At 43.4% G+C, this 13,842-nt stretch overlaps 1 protein-coding gene across 1 annotated transcript in view; it reads left to right on the forward strand.

Moving 5' to 3' along the window:
• The first annotated feature begins 12,982 nt into the window (after positions 1 to 12,982).
• LOC114041830 overlaps positions 12,983 to 13,842 on the forward strand; it is a 4,624-nt gene continuing 3,764 nt past the window's right edge. Inside the window, exons 1-3 of the mRNA XM_027860469.1 lie at positions 12,983 to 13,205; positions 13,322 to 13,379; positions 13,458 to 13,634. Of these exons, the coding sequence (XP_027716270.1) occupies positions 12,983 to 13,205; positions 13,322 to 13,379; positions 13,458 to 13,634 (458 nt within the window). The remainder of the gene's footprint in view (positions 13,206 to 13,321; positions 13,380 to 13,457; positions 13,635 to 13,842) is intronic.

The raw sequence follows: 13,842 nt of genomic DNA on the forward strand, positions 1-13,842 counted from the left end.
TCTTCTTCTTCTTCTTCTTCTTCTTCTTCTTCTTCTTCTTCTTCTTCCAGTCTTTTTCTCCCTCCAGGGACCTCTCCTTACAGATTTCCTGGACCTGGATCATCCAAGATGTAGAAAGATTGGGCAACTTATCAGTCTACAAAATAGCTCACACAAAGTGCATCAAAAATATTTGCCCAGTGGAGAGTTATTCTGTCTCTCTAGTGAGCAGAAAGAAAGGTATGATGGACAATCAGCCAGGCAGGCTCTGAACACTGGACTCTGCTTACCAGATACAGGGATCATGATTAAGATGAGGAAGAGTCTGAATGTTGGTAGCCAATGGAGGGTCAGAGAATTAACCAATTCAATCACAGGCAGTCCTGTGGGGGCCTCTGTTCAGATAGAGGGGAAGGGATGAGCCCAGAGGCAGCCCTGTTCCTGCTTAATATTCCAGCCGAGAAGGCCCTTTGGGAAGAGATGGCATCTAAGAAGCCAGGCCATGTATCAGCCCAGCAAAGCAGCCTGGGCTATTCAAAAGGTCCAGGAGTCACAATGGAAGTAACTATTTGGCTTATGAGCAAATTTGTTTATGATGTTTCAGGGAGAATGCAAAAAGTGGTTACACTTGTCGCCATATAAGTCTCATTATTGGAATGAATATATTGGTTATGTAACTTCCTTGTATTTGGATGCCTTGAGCTGATTTTGTATTTATTCCATGTTTACCCCTATATGTACACGTTGTTGTCTCTGACAGAATGTAAGCACCTTCAGTATAGGAGTTGTTTCATTCATTGTATTCTTACCCTCAGTCAATGCCTGGAATATAGTAGGAACTTTATAAATGCTTGTTAATCTTTCGAACTTCAAAATACGTATGTTATATATGCCAAGTTTTATTATGCAATGTGTTATTGTGGCTCTATTATGTTATATCTATCTATTTGCTTTGTTGTTCTGTATTTATTCTGTTTTATCAGTAGTGTCCAACTCTTTATGACCCCATTTGGGATTTTCTTGGCAGAGATATTGACGTGATTTGCCATTTCCTTCTCCAATTCATTTTACAGATGAGGAAACTGAGGCAAACAGAGTGACGTGATTTGCCCGGGGTGACACACAGCTAGTACCTGTCTGAAGCTGGATTTGAACTCAGGAAGATGAGTCTTTCTGACTCCAGGCTGGGTACTCTATGCACTATGGCGTCACCTAGCTGCCACTGTTCTGTATGCTATGTATGATTGCTTTGCAAGTCAAGTCTTTCATATTGCTCAAAATTACTTTTGGTCTAAATGTATGAAGTATTATAATATGTGCTTTTGATTATATGCTGAATATTGTACCTGTTGCAAGAGCTTATGATTGCTGCATGCCATCATCATGTGACTAGGTACAATATATCTGGGATTATAATTTTTTTTTAACTGGGGGAGAAGGTACAAGGACCTGAGAGAGACCAGGCTATGGTGTGCAGTTGGGGTGGAGTAGGGTAATAAAGTCACTTGCTTTTTCAACCTTTTTAGTCAACATACCAGTGCTATCTGAGAGAAGAGGAAGAGAGGAACATGAGAGTTATTTGAGGAAAGAAAGAAAGAAAGAAGGAAAGAAAGAAAGAAAGAAAGAAAGAAAGAAAGAAAGAAAGAAAGAAAGAGAAAAGTAGAGACAGACAGAGAGACAAAGGATAGATAGATAGGTAGATAGATAGGAGTATAATTAGTTTCCTTACCATAATGTCACTTAGTTCCTTTTTCATTTGAATAAGTAAAACCTTGTGGGAATTAAGTTATATGACTGTTGAACTGAGAGTCAGAGGAGATGGTGGAAGAGACAGTTAGTTAAAGCAAATGAAGGCAGAAGACTTTAATGGAAGGGGCTCAGAATTGGAAGGCAGAGGGCACTGACTCCAGAATCTCAGAAGACCTGGGTTCAAATCTCATTTCTGATGCTGATGATGCTTGTGACCCTAGAAAGGCCCCTTAATTTTTCCAGGCCATCGTTTCCTCATCTGTAAAATTAAGATGTTGGGCTAGATGTCTTCTGAGGTCCCTTCCAAACCTGGAGGTATAATCCTCCCATGAAAGAGTTTACAGAAAAAGGCAAATAGAAGAGTTAGCCATTGTCTCAGAGGGATGGATAAGGATAGCTAAAGTCCACTCTGTAGGGACTAGGCTTATTTAACTCAAAACCTCAAAGAGATAGAGTACAAAATTGCAGAAGACAGGGGAAGACTGTGCCTCAGATGAGGACTATAGCTGAAGCACAACGAAAGGTTATAAGAGCTTCAGTGGGAGGCTTATTAACCATAGCACTCCACAATGGATCCTTGAGTTTGCTACAAGAGCCGGTTAACACAGCTGCAGTTCTTTCTGTGAGGGAGAGGTTTACTAACCATAGCCTTCCTAGTGGATATTGGACATGGTAAGAGCTGGCCCAGGGGCAGCTAGGTGGCACAGTGGATAGAGCACCAGCCCTAGATTCAGGAGGACATGAGTTCAAATCCAGCCTCAGACACATAATACTTACTAGCTGTGTGACCCTGTGCAAGTCACTTAACCCCATTGCCTACCCAGAAAAAAAAAAAAAAAGAGCTGGCCCTGAAAACACCCAGATAACTAAAGATTTGAAGAGAATAGTGTGAATGCAATTCCCAGTGGTAATCAACAGAGAGAAACACCACATGGGGCAGGTCAAACAGAAAACAGCAAATTAATATTGCTAGAAGACATTGGCAAACTTTGTAGTGTGGGAGGTATGTGTTACCTCTATATTGGTGTGCTTTAGTCACATGTATTTCATGTCATGGGCCCTTCATGAGAGTGCCCTTGTTGTACATATTCGTCAAATAGGTGCAGAGATGATAATCTGAGATCCTATGTGCATTGATGTGGTGGATTGTCCCTTATGAAGTGAAGGATTAACAGTCATTGCTAAAGGCACGTAAAGAAGCAGACATTTTGACCTAGCTTTTTGGTAGGATAATTAAGAAGCTATTCTAACTTCAACAACACCTGCCCCTCCTCCCTTCCATTTTGGGGCGGGTTCTTTTAGGTTTGGTCTAGAGTTCAGTGAAATAACCAACTGTTTATAATACTTAATAAATCTATCACAAATGCTGCTTTCCCCCTCCCCCCACCTAAAATTTTATTTCAGGAAAATCTCTAAAATACAGTTTAGGTACCACTTGTGTCTCACTTCCCATTAAGATGCTTATCTCTTTTCCCACTTTGGGTGAACACACAGTTAAATAATAATAACATTTCTATAGCACTTTAAGGTTTGAAAAGCTACTACTAACTCATTACATCTATTAACTCATTTGATCCTACCAACCACCCTGGGAATTAAGTGGTATTATTATGCCCATCTTACAGATGAGGAGACTTAGGCAGGCAGAGTTTAAGTGACTTGCCCAGGGTCACACAGCTAGTAAATGTCTGAGGCTAGATTTGAGCTCAGGTCTTCCCAACTCCAAGTCCAGCACTCTATCCAGTGCACCACCTGGCGGCCAATAAGCGATTGTAAATTTTCAGCACCTCCTCTGCATGAAATAGACAGATAATGAAGGCAATGAAGGTAAACTGAGATTCCACTCAAGTGGCTGCCCTCTAGGTAGGTAACAGAGCCAAGCATTTGCAAGCCTAGCAACAACTGAGGCATGAATGGTTTGAGGTCTTACATTTTCTCTTTCCAAGGAAACCACATGGTAGCTTAGGCTGTATTCCTTCCCAAAGGACCAACTCCAAGAAGTCATTGAGGAAAGGAGAACCACCATTTATTCCTCCCCAAAGAGACAACCACACATGGGTGACGAGCGATCGTCTCATCATGGTGACCCTCTTTCACCCGCTGAGGATTGCACCTCATGATCCCTTGGATGACTGACTGGTGTATTCTGAAGGGCAAAGAGAACCAGGACCTCCTCAGACATCTCCAAACCCAGCCAATTGCCATGTGAGCCCAAGCCCTTTGAATTCCCAGGCAACCAACCCATCCCAGGCGTCCTAGCTTCCCTCTGGCAAGTCCTTCCTATAAGTCCCAAAATCCATGAGTTCCTACCAATGAGGGAGAGATGGAGGCAAACAGAGAGACAAAGACAGAGACACAGAGACAGAAAGAAAGAAGCAGAAGGACACAGAGACAGAGAAAGAGACAGGGGGAAAGAGAGACAGAGAAAGGGAGAGACAGAGAGAAAGAGACAGAGAGAGAAACTTACCACTGCATTACTCATGTCTTTCCTTCTGGCCTGGCTCCCTAGATTGGTTAAAAACTAGCTGGATTTTTTTTTTTTGGTTTGTTTGTTTGGTTTTTTTTTTTAGGCAGTTGGGGTTAAGTGACTTGCCCAGGGTCACACAGCTAGTAAGTGTCAAGTGTTTGGTCTGAGGCCAGATTTGAACTCAGGTACTCCTGACTTCAGGGCCGGTGCTCTATCCACTGCGCCACCTAGCTGCCCCTTGTTTTGTTTTTTTGTTTTTCGTTTTGGTGGTGGTGTGGGGCTCTCTGAATTTCTTATATCTCTTGGCCAAGTGGTTCAGTCTGTCCTTTAGTGTGATCCATTCAGATGGATATTTTTATCACATCACAGCATTTAAAAAATTTTGGTATTTTCCTCTCAGCTCTCTAATTCATTCTTACTACTTGAAGCTTTTTGTGAAAACCAGAGACATGGAAATGAAGGTTCCTTCTGTCTTTAGAGGCATTACTTGCATATGCCTCATATGTGAGTCCTATGCAAATCTACTTTTCCCTTTGAGTATGTATGCATTTCTGGGAAAACAAGCTCAAGGTTTACAAGAGGAATATTTTGTTGTTATTTTATTACATTTTAATTTCATCAAATGCCTTTGTTGTGAGTAAAGTGTGTCCTCCAAGTAACCATGAAAAGTAAATACATTGGTAGGGGTTCATGACTATGGTTTGAATTCGGAGTAACTAAATTGGGGCTCATATACAAAGTTTTAGAACTTATCAACAGTAGCTTACTCCATAGCCAAAAACTTTAGTTTCTGTATGGTACAAGTCCCATCATTAGTGACTCATGTATTGGCAAATGAAAGAGATTTCTGGTGGCCATCCCTCTCCTAGAATAAAACTGCTCCCAAGTCCTCTAGGCTGCTAGTGGTGTGTCACATAAAGAACTTGCTTGGATCTACCTAAACCAATACCAGTGTACTCGTGAGGCAGTTTCCTAAATTCTTAAGAACCTATTCAAATTCCTCATCCCAACAATCTTGAAATGGTGCCAGAGGGCTCAGGCCAGACTATGTTTTTTTTGCCGTACTGGGTTTTTTCATCCATACACCCATGAGTGATTTTATTGAAAAACTTAGTCACCATGGCATAAACCTTTGTGAATTTCCAATAGTAGCCACCAAATCCTAGAACAATCTTTAGCTCTTGAAATAATTTTATGATCATGACCACATAAGTACATCTATCTTTTCAGGTTCATAAATCAGTCTCTGTTGAGACACTATGTAATTAAAACATATAGATACAGAGTTAAAAATGAAGGATGGAACAAAATCTATTGTGCTGCAGGTAGCTCTTAGAAGGAGTTGGAATCCTAATCTCAGATAAGCCAGTGATTAAAATTAATAAATCCTAGTGAGAAAAACAAAGAAATACTATGCTTAAAGGCAACATAGATAATGAAAAAATAACAATGTGAAATATAAGTGCAACCAAGGGCTTAGTGGCTAAGTTCTTAAAAGAAAATCTAGTTTAATTATAAGGATGAAGTTTGGCCCCAGAGAAGAAATGGCAAAATGCACATCTTGCCCTTATTTGCAGAGGTGGGGAATATGGCTATGGAATATTGTATATATTGTCTGACTCAGTTGATTTGCCTGTTAGTTTTGCTGAATTGTTTTTTTTCCTCTTTCCTTTTTATTCTTCATTATCAGAGATGACTCACTGGACAGAGGAGAGGGAAGGAATATACTAATAAATGAAGATGATGTAAAAAAAGATATCAATAAAAATGTATAATGAAAACAAAATGATCTGAAAATAAAATCAACCCTGTAATTGTTGGAACAAACAAACAATAACAACAAAAAGAAAAGGTAGACAAAAGGCAAGAATATATTGATATTAGCACAAAAATAGTAACAGACTTTAATATTCCTCTTTCAGAGTTGGATAGACCCAACAGAAAGAGAAACAAGATGGAAAACATAGAGCTGAGATTTAATTATTCTATGGTGAACAGGAATATTAAAGGATACATGTATTTCTCAGTTTCCTGTAGTCTCCTTTAAAAATCAATTATGTGCTAAAGTAGAAAGAAATCATAAAGAAATATAAAAGGTCAGATGTAATAAATCCATTCTTCAGAGACCATAACACAATAAAATTAGTAATGAATAAAGGAAATGTGACCAAAAGATGCAGACCTAAACTGAAACTAAGTAATAATCTCCTAAATAATGATTGGGTGAAAGAATAAATTACAGGAAAAAATAAATAATGATGTTGACTATAGTGATAACAATGAAATAACATATCAAAACTTTTGGGACACAGCTAAAGTAGGGAAATTTATATGTCCTTACCATATGCCAGCCCCAGTTTCAGGCTATTACTCCTCAGGGGGTTTATCATGAAGCTAGACCTCTTCCAGCTTCTCTCTCTCTTCTCAACTCACTCAACAACTTATAGATGACCCTAGGGCATGTCCAAATATCCTTAATGTATCCAAACCATCCAGTACCAAGTACCTTTTCCATTTCATCTAAACCCTATTATTGATTGATTATTTTTATTTGGTTTGGCATCAGAAGACCCAAGCAAAATCTTTGGTCTACCACTTACTATCTGTGTGTCCTGGGGCATCCCTTGATCTCTTTGGGTTCCAGTTGCCTCGATTTCGAAATTAGGAGATTGAATTTGATAACCTTTATGACCCTTTTCAGCTTTAATCCTGTGTTGCTAAGACCAGTGGCATCAAATGCAAATAGAGATGGCATATCGACTCGGCAAAGCACAAATTATTGTTTTTTAAATAATCTAAACCATATTAAATATATTGTACTTTATTTATTTTGTTAAACATTTCACAAATATATTTAAATAGGATCTGAGACACTCAGGAGTACTGGATGCTGATTTGCTGCCTGGGGGCTGTGAGTTTGACACCTCTGCGTAAGACCACCGTCTATTTGGGAAGTATTCACGATCTTGACCTAGCACTTAAAAGTTTATAGAGTCTTTTACATGGATCATCTCATTAGATTTTACCACAGCCTTAAGAGGGAGGTATTAAAGCTGTTATCATTCCTATTTTACAGATAAAGAAGTTGGGGCTCAGAGAGGTTTACCAAATTGCCAGGGACAAGGAGCTAGCAGGTGTTCAAGGCAGGATGTGGTCTTAGATGGTCTTTCCCTCTCGGTTCTGCATTCTTTCCATTACACTATTCTGCTGCTCTCCCTGGATGACAGTTTGCTAAAAATAGGAAGCAATGTGATATCAAGAAAATTCATGCACAGCAAACGTTGCCACAGCGAACCCCCCTCCAGGTTGGTTATTCAATCCTTCCCTTCTGTGGCCTCTTCTCCACAGGAGAGGAGCCTGTTATAGGCAGTGCTGGAAGATGGACTCAGCATCTAATACAGTCTTCTCCTGTCTTAGGAGAGTAATTTATTCTTTAAAAAACAAAAACAACAACAAAAATTATTCTTTAAAAAATAAAACCAACCCCCCCAATTATTCTTTAAAAAACAAAAACAATAACAAAAAAAAGACCAAAAAATTTCTCAAAACAACAACAACTAAAATCTCTTGGGGTAAATTCTTATGTTGAAAAAACAAAATTACCGTTCATTTCAATTGGATAAACTTTATGCATTCCTGAGCCCCTACATTAACAACAATTTGTCCCCACTGATATTTAGTGTTTATTTAATTGGAATTTCAATACCTATAAAAAGAAAAGGCAAAATAAAGCAATAAAAACAATGACAATGATGGCACACTTAACAGTGGGATAATGGATAAATCACTGAATTTGGAGGCAGGAAAACCTGGGTTTGGAACCTGCCTCAGAAAATTACTATCTGAGGGGCAGCTAGGTGGTGCAGTGGATAGAGCATCCAGCCCTGGAGTCAGGAGGACCTGAGTTCAAATCTGTCCTCAGACACTTAGCAGCTGTGCGACCCTGGACAAGTCACATAACCTCGATTGCCTCAAAAAAAAAGAAAGAAAGAAAGAAAGAAAGAAAAAAGAAAATGACTATGTGGGTGACATCAGACAAGGCCTTTTCCTTCTCTCAGACTCAGTTTCTTCATCTGTAAAATGAAGACATTGAACTTGAGGACCTCAAAAGTCTTTTCCATTTCTAAATCTCTGATCTTGTAACATCCTTTGGAAATTTGAGAAGAGGATGTAGGGAAGACTATAAAGTAGCAAACCACAAGTACTCCGAGAGGAGAACTTAATACAACATGCGCCAACCATCAAACTGCCAAAATGGTCACTGGTATGCTGGCCTTTCTTTGGAAGTGCTCAGCAATGAGTGAAATGCAAATCAGTCTCAAGTGAAGGAAGGTTTGCCTCCTGTACAACATGTTCTGAGGGGACCATCCCAACTCACACTCACTCTCCCTAAAAAGTTGAGTTCTCAGAGATGGCTACCATATCTCTTGAAAGGTCCAGGGTAAGCACTGAGGGGCATTGTCCTTCTAAACTTATAAGCCCCCACCGATATTTACCACCACCCCCTCTCTGATAACTGTTGGTATCAATTAGGCAGGCAGACTCAATTCACATCTAGAAAAGGGCATTTTTTTTGAAGGAGTAGGGTAACAACAGTTGATAGAAAATATCCCCCAAAAGTCTGACAGCAGCCTCCAAGGGAATGTGGCCTCAACTTTAGGTAGAGTACATATGACCAAAGGACACCTCACAGCTCCTGGAAGTTCTATTTCTGGAGTCCTCTAGCTGTCCCCCTTAGCTATGGTGGAATCTTTCAGTGGGATTCTTTGTAGAATCTTGAATCTATCCTTGGCTCCCAACACAGACTCTGCCGATACTGTCCTAGGGACACTGCTAGTATTCCAGTGAAAAACTGGAAATCCTCCTCTGACCTAGGTGGGAAGAAGGTGACAAAGACAGGATGGAGGAAGCCAAAGAGGAAACAGAGGCGCTCTCCTCTCCCTCTCCCAAGTGATTACTTCTCAGGGGTTTGAATGAAATGCTCTCTCCTTGCTTGATCTTTACTCCTCTAACTAGAAGGTGAAGGACCAGGAAGAACCCAGCTCCTAAAGGAAGACTGGACCTACATAATGTTGGCTCTGAGAAGAGATAGGTTTGCCCTGCTTGAGGGTAGACCGGGAGAATGCATCTGCCTCTCCCTAGGACCTTAAGCCCAGCCATCAGCAATACCTCTCATTGGGGGAATGGAAAGGAAATCAACCAGCTGCAGAGCTTGGTGCCAGTAAGTACAAGCTCCAGAGTGGCCAAGGAAGAGGTTTCTCCCATACTGCTTCCTTGGGACAGTGGAGTAAACTGACTAATGGGGGATTAAAATGCCTGGAAATGCTAGTAGATGACGCTTGCTATAGAATCAAATTCAGTAAATCAAATGACTAGGTCCAAACTGGGAGAGCTGACCCTGTTCCAATGGATAGAAGGATCAATATGACTCTAGTGGGAAGACAACTTCAGATCAGTGGACTGACTCCTTCCCTCACGGAAGCTGCCTTTCTGAGCCAATGGTTTGGACAGATCCAGCTGGACTCCAGTAGAATCCTGCAAAGAAAAGGAGCAGTAGGAGGTGCCATAAACTCTCCCAGGGATGAGTAAGGCAGCTACTTCACTTGGGTAAGAAAGAACCTAGATGTGCAGCAGAGGAAAGGATAGCCCAGTTCCTCTTTCTTTGAAAAGAGAGAGGCTGGGAGACCACAAGGAAGAAAGTTTGGGCAAAAGACTCTCGTGGTAATAACCCCTGGGGACAACTGCTCAAGACTGATCTAAGAACATTGAGCTGGCAGCATTAAGGGAGCATCCCAGGACTGACTACTTCCCTACTATGGCTGCAAACAAAGGGGATTCTTTACATAGATCTTAGCACAGTGCCTGGCATACAATAAGCACCTAATAAATACTCCTTGACTGGGGGACTACTTTCTCCTTATAGGAGAATGAGAGAATATATATTCACTATAATGAGTGAATGGGGCTTCACCGAACAGAGGTGATTCTTCACCGATTAGAAGTCTGGGCCTTGGAAGGCCAAACGGGAGCTAAGCTTAATCATCATCTATTATGACCTTGACTGCTTTGTTTCACACAGTCACAAAGAACTGGTTCCCTTTCACAACACAGCCCTCCTTGAGTTCCAGGCTCACCTTACCAGCTGCCTAACAGACATCTCCAACTGTATGTCCCATAGGATTCTCAAACTTGACTTTTTTTGTTGAAGCAACCACTCTTTCTAGTAACCTAGATTCTTAGCCTTGGAATCATATCGGACTCTTGTTCAGTCATTTTTCAACATGTTTGATTCTTCGTGACCCCATTGGGGGTTTTCTTGGCATAGATATTGGAGTAGTTTGCCATTCTCCAGCTCATTTTACAGATTAGGAACTGAGGCAAACATGGTGAAGTGACTCACCCAGGGTCACACAGCTAGTAAGTATCTGAGGCTGAATTTGAACTCAGGTCCTCCTGACTCCAGGGCCAGCACTCTCCACTGTGCCACTTAGCTGTCTCTGAATATAGTAGGCATTTAATAGACATGGCTTGGATTGGTACCTATTTTGGATCTCTTTTATGGTTATAAAGATTTTTCTAACCTCAGGTCTAAATCTGCCCCTCTTTGTCCTGCTCTATTGCTCTAGCCGGATTTTCCAGGTTTATCGAATGAATTAATGAAAAGGAATTTGTTAATCACTCACCACATGCTAAGTAGTACACTGGGCTAAGAGGTGGAGGTACAAATAGAAAATTAAGGCAATCGCTGCTCTTAAGAGACTCACATTCTAATGGGAGAGACACCAAATATAGCTTTCAGCCGCAAGTCAGATGTGGTCCTTGGATGAGTGAGGTCCTCAGGGAGAAGAAGCAAAGTAGATGGTGATGCATTTTCTGGAGTGTCATTTCCATTGATAAAATCCCATGCATTGAGGCATTCAGTGATGCCGAGGATTTTGGTGATGAGAACTTTGTTTTCTGTTTCTTTGGTAGCTGTGGCTGCCGGGGAGGTGGGGGCTACAGCACTTTCAGGGGAAGTTGCCAGGTCTCCCCTTGACAAGGGTTACTCTTTTGAAGGATGGCTGTAGGGGGCAGGTTGGAAGAGTGACTTATGGTGTGTGTGTGTATGTGTGTGTGTGTGTGTGTGTGGTGTGTACACACGCTGTATTCTTCCCATTGGTCTTGGGCTTACCTGTTTCTAGGTGACTCTTGGGGGTAGGGGTGGCTAGGGTGGCAGTCCCCCTTCTCCACTGAGACTGCTCTCCTGGGGGAAGACTTGGGGCTGGACTGGAAGCAGGGCAGGTGGAAGGGGAGTGGCTGTCCCCCCGGGGTCTCTGGGGAAGTAGTGACTGAGGTAGTAGTTTGACCAACATGGTACATGCCACCTCTCTTCTCTCCCTTAGGACGCCTCGCTACCTCAGCTAAGCTAATTCCCTGGTTCTGTTGTTGATAGTGGGACCACCACTTCCTTCACTTGATCTACATCCTATCCAAACTGTACAGACCATCCCATTTCCCGAGTCTAGACCTTAGACTGCCCACCTCTACCGCTCTGAATCCCATCCTCTTTCTTTCCCGTCCCAGTTTAATGGCCACCTCTCTCAGGATTACCCTTCATGATTCCTTGCCCCGCCCCCCACTTGTAAATTTCCTCTCCCCAGCTTGGTACTTTGGATAGGTTTCATACTAATTTATCCATGTACATGCCAAAGTATGCAGTGGAAGGGACACTGGATTTAGGATCAGAGGACATGGGCTAACATCCTCCTGACCTTGGGACAGTCACTTTACTTCTCTGAAAGTCGATGTTCTCTCCTGTGAAATGGGATCAGGTTACAAGACCTCCAAGGTCCCTTCCCCTCCCAATCTCTGCTGCCACAGTGTTTTCTCCTAATAGAACATAAGCACTTGGAGCACCAGGCTGTTTAATTTTGGCCTTTGCTTTCCTAGCATCTAGCACACAGTAGGTGCTTAATGAATTGGTGAATTGCTCCCCATGCCTGGAATATTCTCCCTCCTCATCTCCGCCTCCTGGACTCCTTGGTTTCCTTTAAGCCCCAGCTAAAATCCCATCATTTGTCAGGAGACATTCCTGAACCCCCCCCCCCATGCTCACATTTTTCCTCTTATTGATAATCCTCAATTTACCTTGTTCCTACATAGTTGTTTTCATGTTGCCTCCCTTATTAGACTGTGAGTTCCTTGAGACAAAGTCCTCTTTTGCCTTTATAGCTGCGGGGCTTAGAGAGTAAGTCTACATGTTATATGTTGCTTACTTTGTGCCAGCTCTATGCATGAGGTGGGTGCGATACTATCCCCATTTAACAGTAGAGGAAACTGAGGTTAAGTGACTTGCCCAGGGTACTGCAACTAGTAAGCATCTGAGGCTGGATTTGAACTCAGGTCTTCTTGACTCCAGGCCTTGACTTCTCTATCGTCTGTGCCACCAGCTGCCTCCCCAGCTGCTTAGCACAGTGTCTGGTATAGAGTAGGCACTCAATAAATGCTTATTATCTGACTAACTTCTAATTCTGCCCTCTTGGGCTAAGAACAACAAATCTAGGGGACAGCGCTCCAAAAATTTGAAGGGAAATGTCACGTCTTCTTGAGCCAGACATCCTCAGCTCTTTCCTCATATGAAGTGGACTCTCAAGACTGTTCACCATCTTAACTGTTTCAGCAACGTCTTCCCTAAAATACAGTGTGCCGGTGCAGGGCTCAGCTCCCAGGAAGCGCTTAATAAATGCTTTTCGTTCGCTCGTTCAATTGTGCAAGCATTCAAGCACTGGTTCTTTCATTCGTTTATGCATGCATTCAGAGGGGGTCTGGACGGCAGTGCTGCTGGCTGAGGCCGAGAAGAGACGGCCAGCCCGGTTGGAGTCTCCCGGGCGGGGCGGGGCCGCACTGTGCTGCGGGAGTTTGCAGCTGTGGCTTCCATCCCCCCGCTGTCAAATCCCAGCGCCCCGCCTCCCGCCAGAGCCGGGCTCATCTCGCCTTCCTATTGGTCAGAGGCCCCGTCCCGGAGACTTCGGCCCTTTGAGAACCCAAGGCTGCGGCCACTCCCATTAAAAAAAAACAAAAACCCAGCTCAGGTCACCTGACCTCCAAAAGCCAATGGGAACACCCGTCTGGGGATTCCTTTCACAGCCGCAGCCCAGATGGACCGCTATGCCCGCCCTCCCCCTGCGTTGATTGGGCCTGCCGTGTGAGCGTGCCCACTGATTGGCCAGCTCGATCGGGGAGGAGGCTGGTGGGGAGGCTTGTCTCGGGAGCGCTGAGTCAGCTGCTGCAGAGTGGGCTGGGTGGGGTTGGGGGCTGCACTTGGGTTTGACCGGGGCAAGACGGGGTCGGTCGCTGCTGGTCCCCGCCGCCCGCCGCCGCCCGCCGCCGCCATGGAGAACTTCCCAGAGGAGATGGATGAAGAGCAGTATTGGCAGAACGAGCTGCTGCATCTGGCGCGGTGGGCGGGGCTGGCCATCCCTGGGGATTATCCGGGCCCGCCTTGGCCGGGGCGGGGATTATCCGGGGCTGTGTGTCTAGTGCAGGGCTAGGGATTATCCGGGGCTGGAGATTGTGGGGCCGGCAAGGGCGTGCGGGGGCTGCCCAGTCCGGCGATGGGGGATCATCCTGGCTTTCCTTGTCCAGAGATGAGGGATTATCGGGGGGGG

This window comes from Vombatus ursinus, unplaced genomic scaffold (assembly GCF_900497805.2).
Source record: "Vombatus ursinus unplaced genomic scaffold, bare-nosed wombat genome assembly UNPS02014181.1, whole genome shotgun sequence".
Lineage (NCBI taxonomy): Eukaryota > Metazoa > Chordata > Mammalia > Diprotodontia > Vombatidae > Vombatus > Vombatus ursinus.